The 20,641-nt window shown below is 47.0% G+C and overlaps 1 protein-coding gene across 1 annotated transcript in view; it reads right to left on the reverse strand.

Annotated features, from left to right (window-relative positions):
• Nucleotides 1-4,790, reverse strand: part of LOC148183361 (zinc finger SWIM domain-containing protein 6-like) — a 262,132-nt gene extending 257,342 nt beyond the window's left edge. The window contains exon 1 of the mRNA XM_088061497.1: nucleotides 4,210-4,790. Within this exon, the coding sequence (XP_087917623.1) occupies nucleotides 4,210-4,744 (535 nt within the window). The 5' untranslated portion in view covers nucleotides 4,745-4,790. The remainder of the gene's footprint in view (nucleotides 1-4,209) is intronic.
• Nucleotides 4,791-20,641: the final 15,851 nt, after the last annotated feature.

Raw genomic sequence — 20,641 nt, forward strand, 5'->3', positions numbered from 1 at the left:
GTTAGAGCGCAGAGAGCACACAAGCATCAGTTGTTGGCATGGCAACTGTCCCAAATTCAAGAATTGCTACATACCAAAATATTAGATCATATACAGATGTGCTAGTTTTGTATGGCCTGGTTTTTGGTAATGGGACAGCCACAGAGCTGGCTTCTGTAGGAAGCTGCTGGAAGCTTCTTACCACACCCAGCAGAGCCAATTCCTGATGGCTCTGAAGATGGACATGCTGCTGGCCAAAGCTGGGCCAATTAGAGAGGTTGGTAATGTCTCTGTGATAACATATTTAAGAAGAAAATCAAAACAAAGTGAGAGTACAATTTGAATTCCAGCTAGAGAAGAGGAGGAAGTGAGAACATGTGAGGGAAACAACATGGAAACACCAAGGTCAGTGGAGGAGGGAGAGGAGGTGCTCTAGGTGCCAGAGCCAAGATTTCTCTGCAGGCCATGGTGATGACCATGGTGAAGCAGGCTGTCCCCCTGCAGCCCATGGGGGTCCATGAGTGATGCAGAGATCCACCCACAGCCCGTGGGGGAGGTGCTCACGCCAGAGCAGGTGGATGCCTGGAGAAGGTTGTGATCCAGTGGGAGACCCTGTGGGGAGAGAGGGCCCCTGCTTTCAGGCAGGAGCAGCCTGTCCTTGGAGGACTGCACCCCATGGAAGAGTGACCCACATCACAGCAGTTTTGGCAGGACTGATGCTTGTGAGATTGGAACCATGTTGGAAAAGTTCACGGAGAACTGTCTCCTGTGGGAAGGGACCCCACAGTCTCACAGGGGAATGACTCCTTTCCCTGAGCAGCAAAAGAAGACCTTGGGTGATGAACTGACCAAACGCCCCACATCCTGTCTTTCCTGAGCTGTTGGTGGGAAGGAGGGAGAGTTTAGGGAAAGAAAAGGTGTTTTTAAAGGCTTATTTTACTTCTCATTGTCCTCCTCTGATTTTGTTAGTAATAAACTCACTTTGTACTTCTAAGCTGAGCATATTTTGCCCTTGGAGTGTTTTCTCCCAGTCCTTAACTCATGAAGCCTTTGTTAAATTTTTTCTCTCCTCTGTCCAGCTGTGGCAGGGAAGGGTGAGTGAGTGACTTTTGTGGACGCCTAGCATTTGGCCAGTGTCATTCCACAATGGAATACCTTTCCTAAACTTAAAGCAAACTATGAATCTGATTTCTTGGGAGTGAGGAAAGCCTTTAATTTAAGGGAAAAATTAAGTGTGAGAAGCATGAAAACTGACCTAAAACAAATTACGACAGATTTTGTTAGGTCAACCCAATTTAAACTTCTATAGAAAAGAAGACTCCTTGTTTAAAAACTATGATAGGAAGAGATTTACAATTCATTTTCTCCTTAAAATTAATTAAAAAAATTCTAGTGCTGACCAAAAATTAAGGCATGTTATTAAGGGCATTGTCCAAATGCCTTTTAAACAGTGACAAGCTTGGGGCATCAACCACCACTGTAGGAATCCTGTCCCAGTGTTTGACCATCCTCTCAGTAAAGAAATGCTTCCTCAGGTCCAGTCTGAACTTCCCCTGTCATAGCTGTGAACCATTCCCATGCATACTGCCACTGGATCCCAGGGAGAAGAGGTCAATACCTCCTTCTCCACTTCCCCTCCTCAGGAAGCTGTAGAGAGCCATGAGGTTACCCCTCAACCTCCTTTTCTCCAAACTAGACAAACCCAGAGCTCTCAGCTGCTCCTTATAGGACATTCCTTCCAGCCTTTTCACCAGCTTTGTTGCCCTCTGGGGGCAATTGAAGGACCTTCAGTACCAGAGGGAAAGCTGCACCAATGCTAAATACAGCAGGAACAATGTCCCATGTCTGTTTGAAACATTTGGGCAATGTCCTTAACAATACAACTGACATGTTTCATATCATCAGCTTCCACTATTTTTGTGCAGCCTTCCAAAATAAGCCCATATAAGGTAAACAAGCAAACAAAATTTTCAAACCCAAACCCAACCAAAATATTTTCAGTAGTAGGTATAGCATATTAGAATGCAGTTAAGGAGTAAAGAAGCAGCAGTCAATACTTCAGTTGTATTTATGCATATTTTCTTTCTCCACATTGACCCGTCCCAACATTACTTCCTTTTGAAGCTATAAAAAACCCACTTTTTTTTTCATTCACACCTACTCATTGACACCTATTCCACTGCTTGAAAGCAAGCAAAGCCAAGCCCACAACGGGTGTCCTAGAAAAGATTGCATCCATTTTTATAACACCTTAGCTTTATTTTCACAGTGAATTCCTAGTTTCAATGTAATTAACTAAGAAACACCTCCCTATGTTCACTTCTGCCATTCCTCATTGCTTGCCAAGAGTGCAAGCAAAAGGAAAAAAAAAAAGTCACAGCACTGCCAATCAAACTAAAAAGGTCCTGCTTCTGGTTTTGCCAGTCCTGGGGAACCACCAATGCACCTCAGACCATTGGAAAAAAAGAAGAGAAAGCCAAAACATTAAACTTATAAAAAAGTTTAAATAAATAAAATCCTTAAGAGTAAAACCAAAAAAGTTTAAAAAAAAACAACAACAAAAAAACAAATAAACACTACAAAAAACTCACTCATATCTAAAGCTGAAGTCCACCTAGGCAGAAGGGAAGGGCGCTTAATCCAGGAACAGCAATAGCTTCCCTTCAGAAAGTAGAAGGCAAGTTTGCAGGCTGCCCACAAAGTGAAATCCGCTGTGGACAAGGCCGACGGAGAGCCCATCACCCTCCAAGCCCGAGCAGCAGCACCGAGAGCAGAGATGCCGCTATAATCCGGCACGGCTCAGCCCCACACGGCGCCGCGAATAAAGGGTGAGCAGCTGCCACAGTCAGTGCACCGCCAGAAGACCATCCAGCCCCAGCATAGGGCGGGACAGAAGGACCGTCCGCGCAGAGCCGCCGTCCCGCCCTGCCCCAATTTTCGAGCCGGCAGTGAGAAGCGATAAAGTCTTTTGTCCGGTTTCCCCTTTTGGTGTGGGGCAGAAAACCGATGAGAACATAAACGTTAAAATAAGAACAAAGTGTCCAGTCGCCGCCTCTAGCGCGAGGCACCGCCGCACAGCAATGCGCATAGCGATACGTACAGTAATGCGCCCGGGCCGCACAAAGTGCAAGAGCAGCAACTTCGGCGAAAGTTTCCTGGGGAAGCCATAAACCCCTTCCACACAGCCACCATCACCCCAACAAGGGCCTGCTTGCGAGTGGGGTAGTAGCTCTCACACACACGGCAAGGCAAAACCGCCCCCCGTCGGGGCGGAGAGTACCAACCTCCAGTGCCCTTTAAACAGAGGTAGGAAGGAATTAACATGGGGGCACTAGCTTGCAGAGGGGGAAAAACTGTAAGGCGACGGTCGCTTCGTCCGGGAGCAGCAGCGGTAAGGGGGAGGGAAGTATTGCTCCAGAAGAAGAAAGAGCAGCGATTTTCTCCTCATCTCGCCGTTGTCACGCAGGGGCTCATCCTAAATCCGTGAGTCCCTCCGCGCCCAAGCTGCAGCAGCTCCCCGCCGTCACAGCCACTTCCCCCCTTCCCTCCCAGTGGTGGGGCCTGAGTAAATCGCGCCTCCACCCTCTGGCTCGCCGCCGCCCTAGAAATGCCTTTGTTTGCAGCTTTCCCCGCACCGCACACCCACTCCTGGGGGCTCGCACTCTCTTTTAATTCTTTATTTTGGATCGAGGCGCCTCCCGCCCTCTTCCCCCGTCGTCTCCCTTCTGCTGGTTCATTTCAACCAGCAGTTATGAAGGGGGGGAAAGAGGAGGCATCTCCTTGCTATTGTGGATCAGGGTATGGTGATGACCCGGATTACCAAATGTGGGGAGCTGGAAGGAAGCGGAGCCAAACGGGATTACGCACTCTGGATTGCATGGAGAGGGCACAACGCGTCGGGAAAGTTAAAGGGACAGGCAAAGGGCAGAGTGCCCAACCCTCCTGTCAGAGTTATTCCACGTTCTGGATCTGAGGAGGAGACTGGTAGAGGAAGTTGCCCGGCCCGAATTACAGCCTGAGAGTGAAGGCCGTACCACGGGGGGGAGGGGGGAGTCGCACGCACCAAGGAGGTGGGGTGGCTCCAGCCGCCGGGCCGCGCATCAAGAGGCGGCTGCCCGGATAACAGGCAGGTATCGCGTCAGGGGGAGACCCACGACTGCGGAGACCAGCAGCGCCCTATCCGGGTGGCCGTAGCCTGGCTCCGCAACGCGGTTCCGGCCGATAACTCACCGACTTGCAGGACATTATCGACATAGCCGCCATCTAGCAGAACGATGCCCCGGCGAAAGGGCAGGTGGTCCCCACCGCCGGCGGCGGTGTCCGCGCCCCCCCCGGGCGCGGTACCGGCGGCGGCCCCCCCGGGGGCGGTGGTGAGATCCTCGGCGCCAGTGTTGAAGGAGGAGTACATGCAGATTTCCCTCTCGCTGCGGGGAAAAGACCAGTAGACAATCCTGCGTTGCACCGGCTCTGGGATCCGTTCGAACCTCTCTTCCACCTGCTGGAAAGGCCACTTCTCCGCCACCTTGCGAGCCGCGATGTCCAGCAGGGACTCGGGGCTCTGGGTCTTGCCGAGCGGTAGCAACCCCAGAGCGGCAGCAGCAGCAGCAGCAGCTACAGTAGCAGCTGCGGAGGAGGGTCCGGCGCAGAGCGCCCCACTGCTGAGGCCAGTGCCGCCCGCCCCTTCGCCTGGCCTTCTGGCCGAGCCATAGCTAGGTCTGCAGCAGAGGCGCTTAGCGGGGAAAGGGAGTTGACCACGCTCCGCCATGATCGCACCTCTTCTAAACAGATAGCGGAAGTGAGTATACCCTATAAACGACACCAGGAAGGCCGCGAGCCACCCCTGGGTCACGCCCCCTCTTCTTTTACATGGCCGCAAGGGGCGGTACCGGCTGCTCGCCCACGGTGGGGGGTGGAGTCTTATGCAAATCGACGCCATAAACGTAAATAGAATGGCCCAAGGAAAGCTTGATCCCTACATGGGTGGGGGATGGTGCGCGCGCTCCTGGCGCAGAGACGCTGCGCTGATGTGTCGGTCGCCTTCTTTTTCCCCGACGTCACGCGTGCAAGTCTGAGAGCACCTTACGTGACTGGTGGGAAAGGGGAGCGTGGTTCGTGGTACCCCTCTCTGACACTATGTAAGGAATGGAATGCGGGGGTGGAGCCATCGCGGTCTCAACCCGGTCACCTCCGCTAGGAAAACCGGTGGGGATGGGTTAGAACTCTGCCCCGCAGCCGGAAAGTATAGTAACAGTTGAGGCAGCCACTCGTCCACAAAAAGGTGGGGACTGGCCTGCCTCATGCGCCTTTCCTGGGTGAAGAGAGCGATGCCCGCCTTTCGCCGGAGCTCCGCGGCAGTTGAGGGCTGCTGGGAGGCAGCAGAGGCGCCTCGGAGGGCAGGTAGAAGGTGTTTATGGGCGGCTCTGTGTGGGGTCGAGTGGTCTAGCCTGGGCTCCTGCCTCAGAGGCGGACTGAAATGGGTGAAGCTGGGGTATTGCTGTCGGGGTGCTGCTCTTCTGGGGCAAGATCTGGCGTGGCTGAACCCACGCGTTCCTGCAACAAGTCCTTGAGGCAGCTCAGTAAGGCACGACCTAAATTTCCCTTTTATTGGAGACACTATGGTATCTACGGCCGTTGGGCCGCGGGGTGGGTTCCCGTCCCATGGGGTGCCCGACGTGTGCTGGCTCGTTGGTCGCGCGCGCGCTGTGGACGTGTTTTTGTGTGGGCTGGTTGTAGCCCAGTGCGAGCTCCACGCAGCCGACTCGCTTTACAGTTCCGGCTTGGAACCGCTCTGGTAGCCCAAGATGAAGGGCTCCGTGACATGACCCACGGTGAGTAAATTGAACGCTACTAACGCGTTGTGTTTGCCCTGGTGTTAAAAATATCTGTAAAAAGGCTGGTGTTTGCTATCTGTTCCGGTTAATGTTTTTGCAAGTGGTGCTGTGCATAATGTTTGTAGTTGCTGCAGAGCATGAAGTGACAAGTATTCTTTTTATTTTTCAGGATTCATTAAAAAACAGCTACATATGGTATCATGCTGACTCCTTAAATCGTCATCCTGAAAAGAAAAGCTGATTACTCACAGTAGCAGGCTGATAATATAAGACTCCTGCATAGCAACTTGCAGTTGAAAACACTTATTCATCTTGCTTGAATTTAACACTGAACAGCACTTGACAGTATATGATGCAGAAGCCATGATTTGAGTGCCTAGTTGCTTCATTCACGTAGACTAGTTTACCCAGGTAGACTACATTTTGTAATGGAAGTGTTCATCTGAGAAATGCATAGTTGGGAGATGGCTCACAGAATCACTAGGTTGGAAGAGATCTTCAAGATCATCAAGTCCAACAGATGCCCTAATACCTCAACTAAACCATGGCACTGACTGCCATATCCAATCTTTTTTTAAACACATCCAGGGATGGTGACTCCATCACCTCCCCAGGCAGACCGTTCCAGTATTTTATTACTCTTTCCGTGAAGAACTTTTTCCTAACGTCCAACCTAAATTTCCTTTGGTGCAACTTGAGACTGTGTCCTCTCATTCTATTGGTTGCTGTCTGGTGAAAGAGATTGACCCCCACCTGACTACAAGCTCCTTTCAGGAGGTTGTAGAGAGTGATAAGGTCACCTCTGAGTCTCCTTTTCTCCAGGCTAAACAACCTGAGCTCCCTCAGCCATTTTTCATAGGGCTTGTGTTCCAAGCCCCTCACCAGCCTCGTTGCCCTCCTCTGGATGCGCTCCAGCGTCTCAACGTCCTTCCTAAACTGAGGGGGCCAGAACTGGACACAGAACTCAAGGTGTGGCCTCACCAGTGTCAAGTACAGGGGAAGAATGACATCCCTGGTCCTGCTGGCCACACTATTCCTGATACAGGCCAGGATGCCGTTGGCCTTCTTGGCCACCAGGGCACATTGCTGGCTCATGTTCAGCCAGTTGTTCACCAGCACCCCCAGGTCCATTTCTGCCTGGGCACTGTCCAGCCACACAGTCCCCAGCATGTAGTGTTGCAGGGGGTTATTGTGACCAAAATGCAGGACTTGGCACTTGGACTTATTAAATTTCATCCCATTGGACTTTCCCCATTCATCTAAGTGTTCCAAATCTCTCTGCAGAGCCCTCCTACCTTCCAACAGATCAACACACACTCCCAGTTTACAGCCATCTACAAATTTACTAATGAAGGTTTCAATACCCTCATCCATGTCATCAATAAAAATATTAAACAGAACAGGCCTCAGCACAGACCCCTGAGGGACACCAAAAATGGCTGGCCGCCACCTGGATGCAGCACCATTCACCACCATTCTCTGGGCCCAGCCATCCAGACAGTTCTTAACCCAGCAAAGAGTGCTCCTGTCCAAGCTGAGGGCTGCCAGCTTTTTCAGGAGTATGCTGTGGGAGACAGTGTCAAAGGCCTTGCTGAAGTCCAAATAGACAACATCCACAGCCTTTCCAGCATCCATCAGGTGGGTCACCTGATCATAAAAGGAGATCAGGTTGGTCAAACATGACCTACCTCTCCTAAACCCATGCTGGCTGGGTCTGATGCCCTGGCCATCCTCTAAGTGCTGCATGATGACCCTCAGTACCTTACCAGGTACTGAGGTCAGGCTGACTGGCCTATAATTACCAGGATCCTCCTTCCCACCCTTCTTGTGAATAGGCATCACATTGGCCATCTTCCAGTCAATCTGGAACCTCACCAGTGAGCCAGGACTGCTGGTAAATGATGGAGAGCGGCTTTGCAAGCTCATCTGCCAGCTCCCTCATCACCCTAGGATAGATCCCATCTGGTCTCATAAATTTATGAACATCCAAGCAGCTCAGCAGTTCTCTGACTGCCTCCTCTTGGATAACGGGGGGACCATTCTGCTCCCTGCCACCATCTACCAACTCAGGAGGACAGTTGTCCTGAGGACAACCCATCTTTCTGCTAAAGACCAAGAAGAAGACATTAAACACCCCCACCTTCTCCCCATCTGCAGTTACTAAATTCCCTCCCGCATCCAGTAGAGAACAAAGGTTGGTCTTACCCTTCCTCTTGCTGTTAATATATTTGTAAAAACATTTTTTATTATCCTTCACAAAAGTTGCCAAATTAAGTTTGAACTGAGCTTTGGCCTCTCTAATTTTTTTTCTACATGTCCTAGCAACCCCCTTAAATATTTCCTGAGAGACCTGACCCTCCTTCCAAAGATGATACATCCTCGTTTTACTCCTAAATTCCTTCACAACCTCCTTGCCCATCCAGGCTGGACGTTTGCCTCATGGATTCATCTTCTGGCACACAGGGACAGTCTGTTTCCGTGCCCTCAAGACCTCTGTTTTGAAGCACACCCACCTTTCCTGGACTCCTTTGTTTTTAAGGGCTGCTTCCCAAGGAACTCTCCAAATAAGTCTCCTAAACAGGCAAAAGTCTGCCCTCTGGAAGTCTAGGGTGAATGTTTTATTGATGCTCCTCCTCATTTCACCAAATATCGAGAATTCAATAATTTCATGATCACTATGCCCCAAATGGCCACCAAACACCACATCTCCCACCAGCCCGTCTCTATTTGTAAAAAATAGGTCTAGCGTAGTCCCTCTACTGGTGGGCTCACCCACCAGCTGTGACAAAAAGTTGTCCTCCACACACTCTAAGAATCTCCTGGACTGCCTTTGTTTCTGCTGTATTAAGTTCCCAGAAGATGTCTGGCAGGTTAAAGTCACCTACAAGAACAAGGGCTGGTGATCCTTGAACATCCTCTCGCTGCTTGTAGAATAAGTTGTCCACCTCTTCTTCCTGCTTGGGTGGACGATAACAGACTCCCAGTAGAATGTCAGCCTTGTTGGCTTTCCCCTTAATTCTCACCCATAGACATTCAACTTGGTCGTCACTAGTTTCAATACCTATGGTGTCATAACCCTCCCTAATATAAAGGGCCACCCCTCCACCTCTTCTCCCTTTCCTGTCTCTTCTGAAGAGCTTGTAGCCGTTCAGTGCTGTGCTCCAAGTATGTGTCATCCCACCACGTTTCCATGATGGCGACTACATCATAGCTCTGCTATTGCACCATGGCCTCCAGCTCCTCGTTTATTACCCATGCTGTGTGCATTGGTATACATGCACCTTAGTTGGGCTACTGATTTCACCCCTAACTCAGGCTTTCCCCCCTTGGGTCTGCTTCCAGACAGCCCAGGTGCATCCCCTTCCCCCTTCAAACAGTTTAAAGCCCTCTCAATGATGTCTGCCAGTTCATGAGCTAAAAACCTTCTGCCCTTAACAGAGAGATGGAGCCCATCTGGTTCTAGCAGGGCAGGTGCCGTAAAACTTGCCCCATGATCAAAGAACCCAAAATTTTTCCGATTACACCAACTCTTGAGCCATCTGTTGATGATGTGAGTTTTCCTATTCCTTTCACCATTTTTCTCAGACACTAAAGGGACTGAGGAAAAGACTACCTGTGCCCCTGCTCTATCAACCACTTGACCCAGTGCCCTGAAGTCCCTTTTAATTGCCCTGACACTCCTCTTTTCAATCTCATCATTGCCATCCTGAAGTATCAGCAGTGGGTAATAATCACAGGGCTGAATCAGCCCAGGAAATCTTTCAGTGATATTCTGTACCTGGCCCCCAGGAAGGCAACAAACCTCCCTATGGGATGGGTCCGGTCGACATATGGGGCCCTCTATTCCCCTCAGAAGGGAGTCACCTACTACTATTACCCTTCTTTTCTTTTTAATGTTATAGGTGATGATCTGTCTTCAAGATGAATCGTGATTGGGAGGTTTACTGGGAATATAATTTTCTTCTAAATCATCAAAATCATCTGGCTGACTCTCTGGATGCAGGGATTCATACGTATCCTGAAGTGGTACCTGTCTAGGGGATGGGGGTAGGGAGGAATTTTTATTATTATCTCCCCGAGCAGGGACCCATTCCCATTCCCCTTCATCTACCAGGTGCTCTTCAGTTGTCTTACAGGGGGAGGCATGGGAGTCCTCTGACTCTTGGTGGACCTCTCTCAAGGATGAAAGAGCTGAACTCCACCAATCTATTTCCCTTTCACTTTCCCTAATACTCCTTAGCCTTTCAGCTTCCTCTCTCAGCTTGGCCACCAGCAAAAGAAGATTGTTTACCTGTTCACATCGCAGGCAGGTTTCCTCTGCAACACCCCCTGACACCACTGATAAACACTCCACACAGGAATGGGTCTGGACAGACGGTCCATCAGGGAAATCAGCAAAAGAATGTCAAGTGTGTCAGGTGTAAGATCTAAGAAGTACAAATAACATCAAGTTGACTTGAAACTTGATACCTACTTTTTATTTACACCAAAACCTGAGACTACACCAATAGTTTATTCTTTCAACATGTGATTAAAGAGCTTTGCAGAAACAGTGTTTTCCATTAAAACTGCATGGGAAATTCAGTGAACTGTGTAAGATTTGCAGACTAGTTTTTAAGAAAAGATCAACAGAAAACCTGAAGATGGTTTAAAATATGCAAGAATTTGCTTTTTTACATACTGCTAAGGTCATCAACAGTAGCATTGATTTGTCATTTCATAGATAGAGAATCTTTTTACATCTATGTAAAGAACTTATTTTTCTGCTGTCAGTTGTTTATATTAAGAAAATGGCTAATGGTTTTTAATCAAGGAGTTTAAATTGTAGACTACATACAGGGACTCAACTGTGTTCTGAAGAGTTCATTTTCTGTATATGCTATTGTCTTGGTTTAGGATAAATTTGGGAGAAAACTTCTGAATGGGGTCCCTCCAGAAAGCAAGTTTAAACAGCCCTTCCCCCAACTGGTTTGGGAAAAGATTTCCTCTGAGAAAAGTGGAAAAAAATTGTTTATTTAACAAGTAAAGTATCTACAAGCATAAAAAATCAATAGTATTAAACAATAAAACTTCTCAATGTTTGAAGAAATGGTAAATTCATAAAGTCCTTCTTGTGGGGTGTAGCTTGGCTCATTCGTTTATCAGTCCCTCCAGCACTGGCAAGTGGCGAGGCCCAGGCCCCAGTGGGCCACAGGCGTGAACTCCCAGTGTTTGTCTGGATTTTCAGTCCAGAGCAGGTTTGAACAGATCCAAGAAAAAAAGAAGAGTCTGGGGAATTTCTCTGCCTCAGCTAACTAAAAACTAACTAAAAGCAAGGGAGAGCTCTGTCCCATTGTCTGTCTGTGCTGCAGACAACACCATCTGGAGAAGCATGCACAGGAGTGAGTGCTGTTTCTGGAAACAAACTGTGTGCTACTTCTTTCCCTCCCTTTGCTCTCAGAACCAGTCTTAAAGGTGTAGAACTTAATATCCAGCATAAACAGGGGATTTGGGATACAAGCATCATAAAGTCACCCCAGGATATTCCACCCCTTATCCCCATATTGTCAGCTGATTACCAAAACTAATATATATTCTAACTCTACAAATACATACATTACACATACATACATATATATATATATATACATATATTCAGACAAGGGCAGTGACATTTAGCAAACAGTGATATTTACATATGGTTCTCACCCAACAATCAGATCTCCCTGAGGTACACATCGTGTTGTTCCATCTTTCTGCATTATCTACCATGTGCAACCTGGTCCCTGAGCAAAGAGAACTCCATGAATGGCTTTGTCTGTACTTGAAGCAAAATTGATCTAAATTGTCTTCCCTAACAAACCACTGACATGTACCACTGGGACTTCATCTCTGTCTGCTGTATGCAGGGGCTCAGATTGGGCAGAACCTGTTTAGTTTTTGGAACCTCGAGTGTTAACTAACTAGGTGGCTTTTGCTAGATATTGCTCCTAATTTTTGAAGGATCCCCCACCCAATGCTTTTAAGGTGGTTTTTAGCAGTCCATTGTCGCTGTCGGACATGAAATAAGTCACACGAGGCAGCTCAAGAGATGGTGAAGAAGAAGCAAACTTTATTTCTTCTCTCACAATTTATAGCTTTCTGACTATGGCCAGGGATTGGGTAGTCAGGATAACACCTTTCTAACCACACTGGCCGTAAGAGATGTCCATCAAAAGACGTGTAACAGAAGGAATGCATACATATTTATGTTTATAGTTACTGTCCTGGGAAAGTTCTTTAGAAACTATGTCAACAAGCTCCAAAACTGAGTTTTTCAGGGCGACAGTCCATTGTACCTTTCCACTTTATCTGCAGCTGGTACATGGTAGGGGATATGGTACACCCATTCAATACCATGTTGTCTAGCCCAGGTGTTGATAAGGCTATTCTTAAAATGAAGCCCATTGTCTGACTCAGTCCTCTCAGGGGTATCATGCTTCCAAAGGACTTGTTTTTTAAGGCCAGGAATGGTGTTCTGAGCAGTACCGTGAGGCACAGGGTAGGTTTCCAAACATCTAGTGGTGGCTTCTACCATTGTGAGTATGTAGTACGTGCCTTGGTGGGTTTGAGGCAGTGTGATTGTGATGGGTTGGAATTTAGGAAAAAAGTCAAAAAACACCCACGGATGTGATGGCTCTGAGAGAGGCTGCTGAGAGTTTCTTCTCTGCTTCAGACCTGGCCAATAGCTGTCCAGTTCTGAGAATTGAGTGTTTTTCACCACTGAAAAAGTGAGATTACCTTTGTGAATACCACCTTTTAAACCTAAGCCTGGGAGCTTCTGGCTCTTTGTTTCCAGTCTTGAAAGGTATCGGAGCTCTGGTGCGGCTGGCCTGCTCCCCCGTGGCCCGTGTAGCCTGGTGGGGGCTGGGCTCAGCCTCCCAGGACTCCTGGGCGGGGGATGGAGCCTGTGGTGAATTCCCTGGCCCCAGGCCGGGGCCGGGCTCTGCTGCAGCCCTCCCGGGAATCCTTCCGGGTCCTATTCCAGTGGGGTGGCTGAAGCCATTCCCAGGGGGGCCCTGGCCCTAGGCTGGGCCGGGCCATGGCTGCTGACATCTCGCCGATATGCCCCCCCAAGGCCCGCACAGACAGCAACAGGCTGAAAAGCAGCCGAAAACCGTCTGCTGTCTTCCAGCAGCTGCTGAGCTGAATTCTGACACCATAAATACCTGCCGCTGCTTGGGCCAGATTTTAACCCTTTCACTACCCAGATGAGACCTCACAATTTAATCCTTTTTCCAGAGAGAAGAAAGCGAAAGTGATCAACATGTAAAGAGACAACATAATCTATCAGTTAGTGAAAGAAAGAATTAAACTTCAGATGGCAAGAGGAAAAGGAGATGCCTTAATAAGCTGAAATATTCTTCTGTTAAAGCTATGGAGATTGTCAGGAAAATTAATCCACAAACACTAGAGGTTTATGTCCAAAAAGGAGACAGAGGAGTCCTTTTTCTTTATTCGAATAAAGGGAGAGGCCATGGGGCATTCCCCTGGGGTCTCTCAAATTTTTGGAGGGCGCAGCCTCCTTTTTATCCTAATTCCCGGCCGCTTGTCCCTTCTCTCTTTCCCCATAGGCTGAGGTACTTGAGAGGTACAGGCTTCCCGGAACGCCTGATAACGGCGGCGATACCTTCCCCTCCCCACCCCTAATGCATAATCCCTTCTTAACTTTTATGGAATTCATAGTGTTCTTTCAGTGCCTCTTTGATCTTCTGGAATCCATCCCATTGTTCCTGTAGTCTCTCACTGATAGCTATATCTTATCAACTGACCCACAGCTTGTTTGTAAAGACAAGCTCATCATTCCTCTCAATCCCTCCTCTTTTAATTTTTGTTAGTAATTGTCTTTACAAACTTTAGTTATCATTGACTTAATTTCTTGTTCTTGGGTCCTTTTTGGCTTTGCAACTATTTGCAGTGGCATTACTTTCTGCCTTTTTGTAGCTATCTCTGGATCAGTAGGCACGGCTACTCCCTGCATTCCTTTGATCACGTGTTGAATGAGTTGTATTAAGCAAGGGATCATGCATGGTAAAAAGATTAGAGTTGCTACAACACATAAGAGGAAAAAAAGCATTTGTTTGACCCATAGGCCACCAGGTAACCATGAAAACATGTCCCATTCCCATCCTTTCCATGTTTGGACCGGTACATGGGCTAACTTTCTTATTCCTTTTGTTATTTCTTTTACTACTTTTCCATTGTCATCTATTTGCAAACAGCAGTTTGAGTCATTAAATTTTCCACACACCCCCCCTTCTTCTGCTAATAAATAGTCTAATACCATCTGATGTTGAAATATTGCATTTCTCATCTGAGTAGACTAGTCAGCAAGAAGGTCAAGAGCTGTAGCTGTCTGGTTGATTATTATTTCAAAGACAGCTTTCAACCTAATTATCTGGTTTAGATTATAAATGGGTTCTCTGGCACCTGATATTAATTCATTTGGGTTCTAGGTAGCTGGTCCATAGTGTTGTATGATTCGTTCAGGTGGCCATTCATCTTTTCTCCACTTTTGGGTGCTCTTTCCAACCAGGGATGTATCAGTGGACCGCTTTTCTCTAATTAGATCATCATATACTTTGATTCCTAACTGATTTCCTTGAACTTGTGGTAGCAGAAAGAACAATGGTCTAATATACCCCACATAACATATCCCTGACCAGTTTGGGGGTAGCCTGCGGTAAGCATTTTGGCCACAAATCCAGTAATGCCCTTTTAGAGCCCAGGTCCCATTAGCAAAGGGACCTTTCCAATTTTCATCATTAACTGGTGGGTCAAAATACAGCTTGCTTCCAGGGCCTAGGGGTCCACCCACAATAGTTGCCTCACCATAAGAATCACAATATTTACATTTCCAAGCTCCTACATGAGGTTTCCACTTGCAATCACATCCCAGACCTGTTTTATTAGATCTGGACCAGAACTTACTGAAAAGGGTTCGAGTTCCATTCCGGTGTTGCCATTTCCACTGATAGTCTCGGACAACATGTGTCGGACTTGTGGAATTATCCCGGGGGCAGCTTAAAAATAAAGGGTCAAAAAAACTTATCTTTCCCCACTGCTTTACAGCCTTCAAAATCTTTTTGGTAATTATGGAAGGAACACTTTACTCAGCTACCATTAGTGAGCTTAACATGCATTTGATTCCATCTGCCTTGATATTTGGAACAGTCATAAGGAGGGCAGTTGGGGGTCCAACAATCTAAACCCAAAGATAAAGTCCAGTCTTTCCCACATATGTGCTTCCTGTTCTGTTTAGACAATAAATGCCTCTTTCAGAAGAATGAAGCTGCCATGGACTTCCTTCTTTGTCCCAAAATCCTGTTCTATTATGGACTTCACTTAGGGTGCTAACTCACCATTTAGGCTCGACCGGGCTGGCCACCCATGGCCAGCTTTCAGATCCCCCTGGCCCTCCGCAGACCCAACAGTTCCTAAGGTTAAAGGTCTTTGCTACTTGTTCTCCTAAAGTAAAAAAATTATTTTCCCACTTTAGACCCCAACTTAACTGAAAATATAAAGGTAAAATTATTAAGAGAAACATTCTAATAGTGTTATAATCTAATTTCTAATTTTCAATTTCACGTTGTCTTTTACACCACTTGTGGCAAGTGAAAGCACAGAAACAGCTTAGCATAAAGAAAGCAATGACAGCATGGATTGGCTCTCAGTGTCTGGAGATTTGAGAGTAGGGATGCCCATACAGACCAATTCAGCAGGCAGTCTGTGGGTAGGCACTCAGGGCTTCTTCCGATGTCAACACACAGCTACTGCTCCAGTCCACTCCTGCGGAGTGTCAGTCGCGGCTTCCCATCCTTCTCCTCCAGCTGAGATGTCCAAATCTCTGGAGCTTTAGAGACCTTGACTCGAGTGTGATGTGTCCACCCGTGTTCAGCTGTCTTGACGGCTGTTTCTGTGGTTAGCAACACCTGGAAAGGTCCACGCCACTTAGCCAGTAGGGGTGCTTCTTTCCACTCTTTAACTAGGACCCAGTCTCCTGGTTGGATATTATGCGCAGCAAAGTCCAAAGGCAGGGTCTGTGTCAGCTGAGCTTCCTGTCGAAGAGATTTCACAAGAGACAGTATCCGAGCCACATACTGTTTTAGATATACGTCACTTATCTCTACTCCCGCTCCAGGCTGAGAATTACAAGGATAAGGAATTCCAAACATCAATTCAAAAGGAGATAGTTGAATATCTTCCCTGGGTCTGGCTCTTATTCTTGCTAAAGCCAGTGGTAAGAGCCGCAGCCATGGCATTTTCGTTTCTATCACTAGCTTCAGAAGATGTTTTTTTATCTCTCCATTCATCCTTTCAACCTGGCCTGAGCTTTGGGGATGCCAGGGAGTGTGGAGGTTCCATTGTATCCCTAAAGCAGTCATTACTCCTTTAAGAATTTTTTCAGTAAAATGAGTTCCTCTATCTGAGTCTATTGCTTCCACCATCCCATATCTTGGAATTATTTGTTCCAAAAATACTTTAATAACTGACCCTGTGGTTGCTGAAACAGCTGGGAAGGCTTCTGGCCATCCTGTTAACTGACATACTATTACCAAAAGATATTTAAATTTCCCCACTGGGGCATCCAGTAAAATCCACTTGGCATCTTTGGAAGGGTTGTACAGCCCAAGGCCTTCTACCCCTGGCCAGTTTCTTTGTAACTTTGTTATTTGTCTTAGCACAAATCAAACAACCATCAACAGCTCGTTTTGCCAGAACAAAAAGACCCACAGCAGCATACATTTTTAGGAAGGCTTCTGCTATCCCTCGGGAGCCCAAATGACTCCCTTCGTGGAGCTGTTTTAGCAGTTGTGAGGCTAAAGCTTTTGGTATCCACTGCTTACCATCTCTTGTAAACCAATTACCCCCTCTTTCTTCTGCCCCACTCTTTTTAACTATCTCAAGTTCTTCTGGTGGAAAAGACAGCTTCTCTGGCAAGGGGTAGTTACTGGGAGCAAGGGAAGTAACTTAGAGATTTCTGGCAACAGTGCAGCTTTTCGAGCTTCTTCATCAGCCGGTCTGTTTCCTATTGCCTCTTCCGAGCACCCTGCCTGGTGTCCCTTGATGTGTATTATTGCTATCTTTTTTGGCAAATTCACCACCTCCAATAGGCGGGAGATTAAGTTCTCATGAGCCAACGTTTTTTTTCTGCAGGTTAATAAACCTCTCTCTTCCCACAGTTTCCCAAATGCGTGTATCACACCATATGCATATTTAGAATCAGTAAAAACATTTACTGTCTTGTCTCGATATAACTCGCAGGCTCTCACAAGCACATACAGCTCGGCTGTCTGAGCTGACCAGGTGGGCGGTAACTTCCCCCCTTCCTTTAATTGCTTTCCATTCACGACAGAGTATCCTGTAAATCGTCTTCCTTCTATCACCCTTGAAGACCCATCAATAAACACGTTTTCCCCTTCAGGCCATGGAATGTCTAGCAAATCATTATTTGCCCTAGTTTGTAGATCTATTACTTGAATACAATGATGGAATTTGCCTTGGCTCCCCTCCTCAGGGCCATTCAAACAGGAGGCTGGGTTAAAAACTTCCCTGCTTTTAAATTCTAAATTTTCTTGTTCTAATAAACAAGACTCATTTCTTTATTTTTTTTAGTAACTAACCACTCTCTATCTCAATTTTTGCATCAAGTCCATCTTAGGCATAGGGAGGTGACTAACAAATTAACTTCCATTAAGGAAACTTTAATATTTATAACATTTTATAACTTTTAACATTTAAAACTTCTATTAAGGAAAGAAACAAAATACTTTCCTTTAAAGTTTTCTCATAACTTCCACAGAGGAAGTGCATGACAAATACCCAGGCCTTCCATAGGACACTATTTTTACAAGGTTGCAGTTACAGAATTTGCTTTAAAGTTACAACAAACCACAGACTGGTGGGGATGTTCCCTACAAGGTATGACTTGCAGCATTGGCTTCATAACTGAAACTTGCCAATTCTGGCTTTTTACAACAAAACATACAAAAAGCAGAAGGATGTGGTCCCCTCCAAACTGGAGCCATTCTGCACAAAACTTCATGTAGACAAATTAATTAAATCTCCAAATTAATTTACTACAATTTTTACAATTCTTTCAGAGAAAGATGTGTTCAAACTTCTGAGCCTACAGAAGAAACTACAATTCTCACAACTCTTTTGAACGATTAAAAAAATTCTTTAGACAATTTTCCCCCTCGGGGATAAAAATTAAGGTGAATCGAGACGTCTTTGTTTTTACTAAGACACACACCTCTCCTCGATCTAGACCCACTTTAAAAGTTGACAATGGCTCTAGGTTGGTGGATATAATGAGAGCTTTTGACACGCTTAACAATCCATTTCTCTTATCTTCTGGACTTTCTCGGCAGTCCAGCTGTTTTTGGCTTTTTTGCAGACATTGCTGTTTTCAGTGTCTTATGCCTTGAAGACAGCACACTGATTTTTCCCAACCGCTGTTTGGCTTGGGTCTCCCCTGCTGGGGAGAGAAAGCCTCTGCCACTTCCTTGTGCCCGATCCCGTCCCCTCTGTCCCGGGGGACCCTTTGGACCTTGCGGTTTTTCCCTCTTTGGCTTGAAAAAGGCTATCACCTTCGCCTTTCCTCTTTGTGCTCACTCTATTTACTACACACCGAATACCAGAGCCAGTCCCTGTCCTGCCACATTGTCCAAACAGCTCCTCCCCGCTCCAGTGCTCCCAGCGGGCACGGCTGGCAGCACCACAGTCAGCCAGGGCGTCCTGCAGCCTCAAAGGGCCGGCAGCTGCTGCTGCCCCTGCCCGGGGCCGGTGGGATCAGGCACTGCTCAGTGCTGAGTCCCAGCAGCTTCACAGGCCCCCAGCCTGTGCTCCTGGTCCCGCACCTCCACTCCTGGTCCCGCACCTCTACTCCTGGTCCCTGCTTCAACCACATCTCTCCACACTCTGCATTAACCAATTCTGTTCCAGCACACTAACACAATCTATCCATCCCTTGCTGTCAAAGACTCTTTCTTGACTCCCCTTATTGTCCCCCCCACCTTTTTCCTCTTCTCTTTTTTTTCTTAACACATAGATTTCTCTTCTTGTTTGTTTAAACTATATCAATCCACATTCCCTTTTAATCCATTTTTTTCCAGTTCTCCTCTAGATATCTTCACAGAACTCAACACAAATGAATTCTGTTTTCTAAGGTGGCCATATAAGTCTATTTGGCAACTTATACTCTGGCCATACATAATAACAATATTTTACCATCATCTCTATAGTTACCTCTGTGTGAATGCATAATCTGTCCCAAGATCTCAGCATTCTCCCCAAGGGATTCTCCGGGGCTATTATGGGATTGTCAGCCCTTTTGCCGAGACCCCTTCCCGGCTGTACTCTTGCAACCCTCCATGGGTGCTCTGTTTAGCCTGTGCTACTCTCCATGGGTGCCCTCCCAGGCTTGCCTGTGCTACCCTCCCTGGGTGCCCTCCCAGGCTTCCTCCCCAAAGATCCCATTTTACTCACCGGTGAGATTTTCAGTCGTCCTTTCCTGTGGACTCTTCACGGACCCCCCTGGTCCGCCACTCGTCTGTCTCCTGGACAGTCTCAGGAACCCAATCGATCGCCCGGTGCTGGCTGCCACCAAGGGGAGCTGATCACCAAAACTGGGTGAGGCGCGCCTTCAGCTCCGCTTGCTGCCCGCCGCCCCAGACGGTGGAAATATCCCGGACGAGCCCCCAAAAATTGTCAGGAAAATTAATCCACAAACACTAGAGGTTTATGTCCAAAAAGGAGACAGAGGAGTCCTTTTTCTTTATTCGAATAAAGGGAGAGGCCATGGGGCATTCCCCTGGGGTCTCTCAAATTTTTGGAGGGCGCAGCCTCCTTTTTATCCTAATTCCCGGCCGCTTGTCCCTTCTCTATTTCCCCATAGGCTGAGGTACTTGAGAGGTACAGGCTTCCCGGAACGCCTGATACCGGCGGCGATACCTTCCCCCCCCCACCCCCAATGCATAATCCCTTCTTAACTTTTATGGAATTCATAGTGTTCTTTCAGTGCCTCTTTGATCTTCTTCTGGAATCCATCCCATTGTTCCTGTAGTCTCTCACTGATACCTACATCTTATCAACTGACCCACAGCTTGTTTGTAAAGACAAGCTCATCATTCCTCTCAAGATGGACAATAATGTTCTGAAAAAAACTCCTTTAATTCATGAAAGAGTATTTTGGGGGGAATGAAGTATTTCAAAGTATGGATCTGAGCAAAGGTATCCATTGATGAAGCTGAGCAAATGGTGAAGTAGTTGTGATCCTGAGATGCTGAAACAGAAAAAGAGAAGCAAGAGTTGCTGAAGACTCATGGCCCGCAAGAGAAAAAAGAGAAAACCTCTGTTCCCAGAAATGATCACAGAGACAGATGAAGAGAACCTTTGCCTTTGAATAATTCATCCTTAAAATGACACCCCTTGGGTTCATGGCCCATGAACACACCTCAGAGTGGTGTGAAAATGGGAGGAGGGCATGATGGCAGAGTTTTTTTCTGGGCGGCTGCCATCATGGGAATGAAAAGCCATGAGAAAACATTTTTCTTGTGGAGAACTCTCCATGGAATGACAAGAGAGAACTCCTTTCTCTACAAAGACTGATGTAAAGACTACTATATAGTTGGGACTGCTTTAACTACCAGGATTTGTCTCTATGTTATCAGTTGAACAAGAGAATGGTTGGGTGGTGGGGTGGAAGGGTTTCTGGAGGTTTTATTCTGGTTTCTTATTCTTGTAGTTCTATTAATAAACTTTCTTTATTCCTTTTAAGTTTTAAGCCTGTTTTGCCCTTCTCCTAATCC

Source organism: Pseudopodoces humilis, chromosome 12, assembly GCF_049639895.1.
Source record: "Pseudopodoces humilis isolate 2021_Gansu_Grassland_sample_001 chromosome 12, ASM4963989v1, whole genome shotgun sequence".
In the NCBI taxonomy this organism is placed as follows: domain Eukaryota; kingdom Metazoa; phylum Chordata; class Aves; order Passeriformes; family Paridae; genus Pseudopodoces; species Pseudopodoces humilis.